We start from the raw sequence: 11,467 nt of genomic DNA on the forward strand, positions 1-11,467 counted from the left end.
CCTCTGAGGAGTTCTTTCACCCATCGGCACAAGAAAACATTGAGGCTCAGTATTGCAACACCGAGTTTGTCTCGGCTTGGCCCACTGAGCCCCACTTACACAAACTGTAGATCATCTCAGTGCCAAGGTGCTTCATGGAAACAGCTTTATGGGAGAGGCTTGTAATAGCCGGGATTGTTCGGCCAAATCCATGAAGCAGAAACAAATTTATCTCAGACTTGGTTAAACAAAACACAAATTGTTGAAATTGCATAAAGGTCTCTCGGGAAGGTTTAACCAACTGTCAGAAATGAATTTAACTAGTCCAGCGAATAGTTTAATACAAAAAACAGCGGAAAAAAACCCCCCAAAAGTTTGAAATACAGTTTTATTGTCAAACAACAAATTGAGACAAAACTGAAACAGCTGCCAAATGTTTGAAGACGATACTACTAAAACCACAAATTATTATTACCCCAGGTTTTTTAAGCTATGGTTCATTACATCCATACAGCCTATGGCTAATATAAACACCTTACACTCAATGTACAAAACCAAGAGAAAAAAAAAAGCATTAACAATGTTCTGTTTATGACATTAACTGCAACCTCAGCACAACCAGTTGCTATACCCGATGATGTTTACTCTATCTGTACACTGAAAACAGCACCGTTGTGACCTCAACGCTAGGCCAAACCTTCTATCTATAAACAGACCTGTTGGCTAAGTGCGGTGGGCTTGGCCTTATTGCCTGACATCTGCAGGGAGTTGATCTGTGTTAAGCGTTTTAAAACAAGATTACTGTAATACCCTGGATGCATTCTTTGGACAGGCCACCTAAAGAAGATAGAGCTGCCCTGGAGGGAATATGACAAATATTTAGTTAAGGTGTTTTTGTATAACTGTACACATACAAAAATGTATATATTTACAAATTTTACATTCAACAGGGAGCATAAACTGATAAACGACATCGAAAGCTTTGTTGAACATGCATTATAGATTGTAACGTTACAGAAAGTTTGAGCAGAGGTGAATCCATTGGCTTTTGTATTTGTGAGAAAGTATAACAAAATTCAGCAGTTATGTCAAATTCGCGTTATAATAAGCCAAAGCTATGGCAACTTTTGAATGTAGGCACCAATAAGAGGTTAATTTTTTACAATCACCTAACAAGGTACACCTATTTAGCGAAAAAAAAGAAGCTGAATTTAGTCCACCCTTTACGTGCACAATTGTTGTTGGAGTATTAGCTTCACTCAAGCTAACCTTGGTTTATCACAGGATGGGACAGTGCTGACCACAAAATGTGTACAGTATATCCAATACATCTGGCTCCTGCGGCCTTCTGGTGACGACCCCGTGACCTTTCCTGGGCTGCACCACAACAGCCTCGCCATCAGGGGGACCCTCTATCAGTGGGTGTACTTTGTTATCAAGCATCTTCAGGTCAGCAACAGTGAAGCCGTGCGGCGCACTACTCCTCGCTGCTTGCTTTTTGGTTTCCTCTGAATCTTCTGTTCTTTCTACACTGCTGTCGCCACGTGCACTGCTCTTACTCACAGTGCTCAGGTCATCCTGACACACGTCCGAGTCACTGGCATGGGGAAGAGAAAAGTAGGTGCACTTCGTCACAGCAGAATTTCCTTTGCCCTCCACATCAGACTTTGAACTAAAAAGGGAGTATGGGACATTCTCTATTGTATCCTCACGTGTCGTGTCATTTGGCAGTGATTTTTCAAACGTTTTGTTTATTCCAATTGGGTCTGAGACAGACTTCCTGATCAGCGTGTTTTCCCTAAGGAGCCACCTCCCCTCATCAGTTGAGACACTGTCTCCAGGCCCGACTTGTGCGTTAAAAGCAATGCAACGTGTTGCTTCGCTAAATGTGTCCAGTGCGCTAGTTGAATTGAAGTAAGACAAATCAGACGTCACTTTGGATTGTGCCGTGTAGAAAGGGAAGAAAATGCCCGAACCTTCTTTCTTCTTTTGTTTTGGTTTAGATGGGGGCCTCTGATTTGCTGCCTCAGCAGTGTTAGCATCTTTCTTGCTGTAAAGCCTCTCAATTGTCCGTCTCACAAAGCCTTTAGCGATAGATTTCCGAGATGAATCCTCTTCACCACTGGACAGCTCAGTTGAAGTCTGAGATTGATAGCCACCGCTATCTGAAGTCCCTGGTCTGTGATCAGAAAGCTGTGAGATATTTGGGGTGGTGATTCTTTGCCCATATTGAGTATCTGCAACACTTTTTGCCAGGAACATCTCCTTGATAAACTTGACCCTACTGCCTTCGGGCTCCTTGGTTGCAGTAATGCCAGAATCATAGCTGAATGCAAGTGAGGACTGAGGTGATGATCTGGTGCACAGACCTAAGTGTGATGCTGGTGTTTCTGATGTTGAATCGTCAACATCTAACACAAAAGGAGCATCATTTTTTGCAAGTTGTCTGACTTCAGAACTCTCTAACCGGTTTTTTCTGTGAGCATTGGCAACTTGCTTTTCCAAAAGGCTTATTCTCTCTGCCACAGATTGTGACATTATTTCTTCAGACTGACGAGTTGTTTCACCCGCAGTCTTTTCACTATTAGTTTCTTTTTCAGGCAGTGCTTCATGATACCCTGTGGTGTGCTCCTCTACATATCCTGTCATGCTAGCATGCTCTTCCTCTGAGCTGGAGTCTCGCTCCTCATAGCTTAATTCCTCCTCAATTGAGGTGCACTGATCATGTTCAGCTTTGGCTTGTTCTCCCTCATCAGCAGGTTCTTCACAGCTTCTGAGGTCATTTCCGCTATCTTCATCTATGTCAAAACTATACTGCTTACCCGAAATATAAGACTGTGTTGTCAAACTGAGAGCATGTTGTATAATTTCTGAATTATGGTTTCCTACAAAAATTCTTGGCCCATCTCCCAAATTAGTCTGATCCGTCTTTTGAAAAGTCTGATCGCCAATTTGCATATTAGCTAAGTTATCTGCATAATGTTCATCATCTTCTAAGCTAACCTTGTCTTCCTCAGATGTATTTTCTGTATCTGCTTTGCTAATCTGTTGCTTTGTATAGTTTTTCAAATGTTCCATTGTAAGATCATTAATATGAGCTTTTTGCTCCTCATCCATACTATCCTGGACTTCCTGAGGTCCAGACAAAATGTCTGCCATAGCTGCCTCTTGTTCCATACATTCAGCTTCTGGTTGTCCTTCCTCTGAAGTAGACAGCTCTTCAACATCTGGGCTGGATGTGCTGTTGTCACTGCTAATATTTAATCTCATACAGTTGGTGATTGGCTGCTTGTTCTGTCCCTTCTCTAAGTTAGACTGACATGTAAGAACTGCTGATGCATCTTTGCTGTCTGTGTCCTGCAGCTTCTCGCAGTCACCCTCTGTCTGATTTTCTTCAGAGCTGGACCGGTCCTCCGTATCCAGGCTTTTTTCAATGCTTGTGTTTAATCTGTCACAGTAATGAACATTGGCCTGCTTGTCCTTTTCCACCTCTGACTCGGAGGGGCTTTCAGAGTGAGCCAAGATGTTATTGTCACTCAGCTGCTGCAACTCCTTATGTTCAACCTGTGGTTCCTCCTCATCTGAACCGGATTGTTGCTCAAATCCAGAATGAAGAGTGTTTTTCTGACAGCTAGGTTTTTGGTCTAGATATTTCTTGGCACAAAACTTGTTCTTCCCTTCTATACCTGAACAGGTCTCATCATCCAGGGCGAGCTTCTCCTCAGGGATGGAAATGCTTTCCCCACTATCTGTCTCTAATGTCACTTCTGACTTTTTACCCTTCGAATTTAAACTATCTTCCCCAAGACTTTTCTCGTGGCTAACTTTTACATCCATATATGTGACGTGCGGTTTCTGTCGGTTCGATTTGACCTCATGTATGCCTTCCTTTCCTTGCTCCACCACCTGATTTCCTTCATTCTCCACATCGCTGCATGACTCCACGTCTTCAATGTTCTCTTTGCCTTCAGCACAGTCCAGCAAAACAGCACTGTCAAGGCTTCTTTCTTCAGATGTTTGGTTTTGGTCATTTGGTGGATATGTTGTTTCATGCTTCTCCTCTAAACTATCCTGCTTGGATTTAAAGTCTCTCTCTATGGCAGCCTGGCAAACCTCTTTTTGTTCACTGGATAAGTTCAGCTGTTTTTGATGTGTCTCTATACTCAGTGAAAGACTGCCTGAACTGGACTCTTCAGGTTTGCTAATGTTTGCTAATTGCTTAATCGTGGACTTTTCTTCAAAATGGGCTTTGTCACTTTGATCACAGCCACTGACTTTAATGGCTCCTTCCTCAGGGAGAGGGGGGAACTTGGCATTAACTCTTTCCTCTGGTGGCAATTCAACTTTTTCAATAATTTTGGCAGCCATTTTTTCTTTGTTGTCACTCTCAGTTGTTTTACTCTCAGGAAGAGCAGCCAATTCCTCCTGCAGCTGCTCAGGTAGTCCTAATTCATGCATTAGCTCATCAATAACATTTTCATCTATTACACAGTGTTCCACAGAGTTGGCCTCGAATACAGCCTCTGGCTCTAAAGGATTTGGCACGGGGGAAGGACTTTTGCATTTGTCACTGAGTTCCTGAAAGCCCCTCCAGCCCTGGAGAAGTTGTGTCGAAGTTGACTTTTGCAAGTCTGATAGACTACTTCTCAGCTCATCAGAATCCTCAATACTCGCTATTTCTCTGAGGGAGTCTATCATTTTTAAAGCCTCAGCACAGCTCACATTGTTAGCATTTAGTTCATGTCTACCGAGGTTTGTTATGCTTTCCTTTAAGGTCATAACAGACAAGAAGGCAAGGAGGGCTTTTGTTGACGAGCCAAATGTAGACGCTACATGAGAGGAAAAGTCCGGCAAGCTGTTGGACTTCTGGAGACATGATGGACGCTTACTCTGTGTGATTTGTCTGATTGCCTTTATTGAGTAACAGATTTTTTCGAGCATTGGTTTAATGGTTGGCTGGTTTCCCAGATTTGGCTTTGGCATTATTTGTGCCTCTGTCAGGGATTTCAATGTTGGTGTTTTTGTAATGTCATCACAATCTGTCTTTTCCCCTTTATTCCCATCGTGCAGCTCAGGACCTAATGTCGTAGGAGTGGCATGGGTTAATGTCTGGTCCAAAGATGAATCACGGAGTTCTGCCTCTGATTTCTTTGACAACGGTGATTGATGATGTTTTCTTTGTAATGGTGTTTTTTCCCCTGACTTATTTGGACCCTGTGGTGTGTTAGCTTGGGAATGACTTCGTGAGAGAAACTTTTTCTTTGCCCTGGGTTTCATAGGTGGTGACACCAGCACCAGTGACTGAGAATATGGAGAAAATCTTTTCTGCAAAAGGGCTTTAGGAGCCAAAGACTGCCTCTGCATGGAAGGACTACTATTTGGCATGGTTGGTTTACCTATTCGGTGAGTTTGTCTTGTATTTCTATCAGGGGAATGGTTGTGTGATGACACAGAGCTCCACGACTGATTTCTTGGAAGCGGTGACCTCCCCACGGAAGGACTGCTGGATACTTGGGTCTTTTCTGCTTGAGGGTCATTTGGAAGTTCAGACATTTCAGAAGAGGCTTTCCTGTTTGAGAGTTTCTTTTCCAGAGATAGATTACTGATCAGTTTTACCCTTTTCATCACAGGTTTAGGAGATGAGGCCTCTTTTTGAATGGAGACAGAGGGTGGCAATTTAGTTGCGTTTGTCTCCTCAAATGGACGATTGGTTGACGGCGCAGCCTCCTTTGACGAAAGGCTAACAGATGAAACCCTTTCTTCAGATGCTAAACTAGTCGGCGATGCAGAGACACAGTGTGTAGGAATGGATGCTAATGAGGCTAAATCCGATATACTATTAGGTTTGGGTATCTTTTCAAACATGTTTTCGCTCGGTGTTTGTGTCCCCGGGGAGGAGCGGCAATTTGCCTTCTCATTTCCATCCTCATTATTGATGAAGGTGGGTGTTACGGTAGCTTCTTGGGTTAAAGCACATTTCTCCAAAGAAGCCTTTCTGAGAGACATTTGTCTTTCCAGGGAAATACTACTGATCAACCGAGTCCTTTTCACTGAAGAGTTTCTTGATAATGGTGCTTCACTTAGATTAGGAGGGATGTTATTCTGAATTGATGGGGTCTCTTCCAGTGTGTGTCCAGGAGGGGAGGACAGCTGATCAGATGCCGGACTGATGGATATCGGTCTATCTGACATTAGACTGCTTGCAGATGAAAGCCTATATAAGGGACTACTGGCCACTGAGGCTGCATCCATCACACAGTGTTCAGTCTTTGGTATCTCTGCGTCTCCCACTGGACTTTCACCAGGTTTCGGTGCTTTGTCCATTGAAAGACTTTTATGTGGAAGTAAGATTTTTATAGGTGTCGTTTTTTTCTGTGCTCGACTCTCTGATGGTACGTCTGTCGATGCTACAGCAGGTGGTGGATTCATTTCTGAACAAATATTGTTTGACGATTGCTTTATTTCTCTTTTGTCATTCCGAACTAAGCTATTGCATGATGCTTTGTTCGTCGCTGCATTGTCCATGCAAACAACTTCCTGAGTGACTACAGTTTTCTCAAGGGATGAACCTGATGGAAATTGTTTGTTTTCAAAGGATTGGATTCTGTGTTTCACTTTACCTTCAAAAAAACTATCTGGCAACGGGACACGTTTTAAACTTGGACTTGATGGTTTTTTGGTTCCCACCTCCGAACAGCTTGACTCCTCTTTAATTATCGACTCCCCAAGCATAGAATTATCCGTTTCCCCACGATTTATTACCTTCACTATCTGAGTTTGGTCAACAGGGTCGATGTTGGGGTCAGGCTGGGCTTTTTCCAGCCATTGTTCAACGTATTCATTAATAACGGAGCTGGAGGAGTTGATAGCAGGGAGAGACATGCTTTCATTGACATTGAAGGGCTCTGTGTTGTTGGTTGTCTCCTGATGCATGGATGTCTGACGTCTCAGTGTGCCTCTTGGAAGGCTTACTTCACCGTGTGCGGCATCCAGCATATTCTTTTGAAAAGAAATGCTTTCAGGCTTGTTTTCTTTCATTGGTGATAGTATGTTTGAGTCACTGATGACAAATTTGATTGTGTCGTCAGACGCTTCTGAGCTCTTTGTTTTAACACCTCCTCTTCCATTTGAGGTTGGTTTCTTTCTAAGCTTAACGGTGCTTTTGGCAGATTTTGCCCTGTATCCGTAAATTCTCTTGATGAATCCAGCACTGGAAAAAGTTTTTACCAATTTATGCTTCTTGGATGCATTTGCACCATTCTCTCTTCGTGTCTTCCCTGGTGACACAATCCAATGAGCCCGTCTCCTAATCACTTTAGGCTTTGAGGACGTCATCTTAGCTTTATTGACCAACCTTTGTCGGGAAGTCTCTTTGGTTGACGTTGCCAGTAACTGAGATGAATCTTCACCTGTAGTGGGTTTAGGGAAAAAAGGTTGCATTGTTCCTTTTATCGGAGGGGATAAATAGTCTGCAGAAGTCTTTGGAGATGGCACAGTTAAATCAGACATGAGCGACATGTTTTCAGCTCTCCAGATTCTGGTGGACTCTGAAGCTGTGGAGGGTCTACCTAGCTCAGTTTCAAAATCATTATTGGATGAAAACTGCATGGTATCAGAGGTAGCAGGTCTACCGTACTTGAAACCCTGTGTATAACAGTGACTGTTGGCATGGAAATTTTCCTGGCAGGTCTGTTGTTCATATATGTGTAACACAGTTTCGGTGACCTCCTCCCCGGTGTCTTCAATCTGTAGGATCTCACTCATTCCTGCTGACTTGAATGACGATATATTCCTATTGTTTTTGTCGTTAACATCCACAGAGGCAAGTCTTCTGGGTTTGGGCACTGGCCTGGTGCTAGTCTGTTTGATCATGCGGTACTGCTCTGTCACTGCTATGGTTTCTGTCTCTTCTCTGTAGGAGTATGAACCAGTGATGCCTTCTTTTATCGCTTGTGTGGACAATGATTTTATGCTTTCCATCGAGGCCTGTTTCTTTCCAAATGTCCAGGGGCCTGGGTTGGGAACCCTCCTCGGAGACATCATAACCATCTGCGCCTTCACAGGATCCTCTTCATTCCTCTCCTCGATGGTGAGTCTATTATCCAATGATGGTGGCTCATCATCATCATCATCATCTTTAGATCTGTCCCTGTAGACGTTGTTGATGGAAGCAGCAGAGTCTTGTGGATCCTGTGGTTTGGATTCAGCAGAGCTATTGTCCTGGTCCGGCTGAGTTTGAGGCTGAGATGCAGGCTCAGGCTCTGGCAAGCACATTGTGTTGAGCTGATTGGCTACGTTGGACCTGGTCAGGGTGGTTGTCCAGTGGACAGTTTCTTCTTCCTTAATAGTCAGGCGAACCTTCATTTCCACTGTCATGCTGCCATCCTGGTTCACCCGAAAAGACTTCTCGATATCATCCTCACTAGGCAGACAAATTTCCTGTCCTCCAGCTCCATCCCCAGGGCAGGTGTCCCCCTCCGTTTCTGCTACTGACTCCAGCATGTGACCTACATCCAACTCAACAGAGTCTGTGGGGTTACTGGGGAAGTCGCATACGCTTTCCGTAATGGAGTTTTGTATCTGATTCACAAAGTATCTCTGTGAAGATGGGGAGAAGTTCCTCGACTTGTCACCACTTGATGTGGACTTCTTTTTACCTTTTGAGTCAGTTGATGTAAAAAATGAACGTCATTAAACCGAGTAGAAATGTTCCAAAATTCAAAGCGTGGATATTTCATTTGGAGATGATATCCAAGGGGCATGAAAAGAAAAGAAAGAGAAAAAATGATTAGAGACGATTTTGATATACCATGACGTTGACGATGCGCTGTTCACAATGCACAAGAACTGACTGGCGCATAGAGAGAGTATGTAGGTCACCTTCGGTATTATATCAGATTTTAGCACCTCAGCACTTTCCAACTCCTCAGCCAGTGAGTAGACAGAGAGCGGGTAGATTACTGCCACACAGACAGTAGTACTGCATGTGTTGTGTGCCAACAGGTTTAGACTTACAAGTTAATTGAAATAAAGCTTCAAATTGACAGCAGTTCTTATTCTAATTAACAAAACCTTGCAAGTATTTGATATCGCAATCCTGCATGTGTATACTGTATCAAAATCAAATTTAAAAAAAAACAACAATAGACTTACGGTGAACTGGCTTCAGTTTTTTAGGACCCATCCGCTTGCTGGATAACCGTGTTTCAACAGACGATCTCTGTGCACTGTAGTTTCCAGGCTTGAAAGGCTCCCTGCCTGCCGCCACCACAGTCCCAGAGCACAGTATCAAAGCTGGGAGGCCGTCCACCTGACACCGAAATAAGCAAAGGCTTCATTGTAAAAACAAGCTGAGAAAGGACCTGTTACTTGCACAAGCAGACCTAACCGAGAACTGCATTAAAGACATGATAATTACAATAAAAGGTCTAAAATGTCCTCTCACTAAAACCGGGCAGGCTCTTAATTCATTGTAGATCCCTCTGCTATGGGCCCCACGGTATAATGCCATAGCCCAGAATGCACTTCCGCGTATTAGGATGAGTTGTCAAAGAAGCTTATCACTCTCCCCCTCTTTTGACAGTTATTTGCAGTCCAGTTTCTAAGTCAGTCCATTATGGATCAATAGAGCCTCTTGCAAGAGCCTGAAAATCACTAGCATAGTTTGCGAGACAGGTGTTAAATTCTTACTTGGACTGAAGCTTTGGTCTAAATTTATGAGCAAATCAATTATTGGTGAATGTACAAACATGCTTTAAGGGCTCGCAGATGGAAAACAACCTCCACTCTATTGTTCCTATCCTGTTGTACCAAACTAAAAGAATGTCTTTGATTTTTGCAAAAATGCCTGTGTAGACAAGCCTTAACAGTCAGATGAAAAATTTGATCTTATGCAAAGGTGAGGCCTTTTGTTTGGTTTTGGGTTATAGATTGGAGCTTCACGTGTGCCTGAACAATTATCGGCCATTCGATTCATCAAACTGGTTATTGTGCTGTTGGCGGGTATGTCAAGGCTGGGGATTGGTGAAGTTTGTGGTCATTTCGATTCTCCAAAAACCAGGGAAAAATAATATTATTCCCCCCCTTTCTCCCCAATTGTACCCGACCAATTACCCCACTCTTCCAAGCTGCCCTGGTCGCTGCTCCACCCCCTCTGCCGATCCGGGGAGGGCTGCAGACTACCACATGCCTCCTCCGATGCATGTGGACTCACCAGCCGCTTCTTTTCACCTGACAGTGAGGAGTTTCACCAGGGGGAGGTAGCTTATGGGAGGATCACGCTATTCCCCCCAGCCCCCCCCCCCCCCCCGAACAGGCACCCCGGCCGACCAGAGGAGGCGCTCGTGCAGCGACCAGGAGACATACCCACATCCGGCTTCCCACCTGCAGACACGGCTAATTGTGTCTGTAGGGACCCCCGACAACGCCGGAGGTAACACGGGGATTCGAACCAGCAATCCCCCTGTTGGTAGGCAATGGAATAGACTGCCACGCTACCCAGATGCCCCCATGATCAGGTGTTTTATGGTCAGTGTAAAACACTCACACGTCTCCCGTCAGGCATGTGCAGTTTCAACACATGGAACTGCATCAAGTCAGAGATGTAATCCAACAGAGAGTCAAAGGTGGGCATTGTCCTCTTCCGAAGTATCACAGTGTGTTTAACAGAGGGGTCGCCGTTGCGGAAAACCGTGAGCCTCTTTGGCGTGCGGACTCGTACACGATCTTGTTTGTGCTTGCCCCGGCCAGGGTACAGCCCAGTCCTACTGCGGGCGGTTGTGGGCCTGGCATAGTACCAAGGTGTCAGCTTCCTCCTGGCCAGTGTCAGGTTGATGGGTTTTACCTTACGACTATCAGAGCAGATGTAGGCCTTGCCATCTTCAAGTTCATCCAAGGTGTGAACAGCATGGATGCCCCGCGGGGTGGTGATATTCCTCACGCCAAATGGCAGCGGGACCTTTTTGGACAGGCTGTCCAGGAGGGCATCGAATGTTTTAAAGGTGCGGTTGTTGATGACCATGCGCAGCCCATTGAACTGAGGGTCCCCGCTTTTGTAGAAGCAGACCCTCTTAGATGGGATGGGGTCGATGATGTAGGGTAGGCGAGAGGTGCCCAAGGTGTGCCCGCTCCCTGATGACTGGTCAGGGGGGACCCTCCGAGGCCAAGACTCATTCATTATAGCTGGTTAGCTGTAAAAAAAAGAAAGACAAGTTACAGCATGAAAAAAATATTTCATTGAGACATTGATGGTCCCTGTGCTGTTCGTCTCTATCGACTTTTAGGCTCAGAATTTCCATCCATCCATCCATCCATCCATTATCCAAACTGCTTATCCTGCTCTCAGAGCCGCGGGGATGCTGGAACCTATCCCAGCAGTCAATAGGCAGCAGGCAGGGAGACACCCTGACCAGGCTACCAGGCCATCACAGGGCGACACACACACACACACACACACACACACACACACACACACACACACACACATGCA

The 11,467-nt window shown here is 44.8% G+C and overlaps 1 protein-coding gene across 1 annotated transcript; it reads right to left on the bottom strand.

Moving 5' to 3' along the window:
* Nucleotides 1–1,257: 1,257 nt before the first annotated feature.
* LOC130129632 (oxygen-regulated protein 1-like) lies at nt 1,258–11,155 on the bottom strand. Its single transcript, XM_056299221.1, has 6 exons — nt 10,526–11,155; nt 9,122–9,289; nt 7,611–8,577; nt 2,983–5,057; nt 2,597–2,793; nt 1,258–1,651 (listed from the first exon to the last, which is right to left on the bottom strand). Exons 1-6 carry the CDS (start codon nt 11,153–11,155, stop codon nt 1,258–1,260), a joined length of 4,431 nt encoding a protein of 1,476 aa, XP_056155196.1.
* Between the last annotated feature and the right edge of the window lie 312 nt (nt 11,156–11,467).

This window comes from Lampris incognitus, chromosome 19, assembly GCF_029633865.1.
Source record: "Lampris incognitus isolate fLamInc1 chromosome 19, fLamInc1.hap2, whole genome shotgun sequence".
NCBI classification, from domain to species: domain Eukaryota; kingdom Metazoa; phylum Chordata; class Actinopteri; order Lampriformes; family Lampridae; genus Lampris; species Lampris incognitus.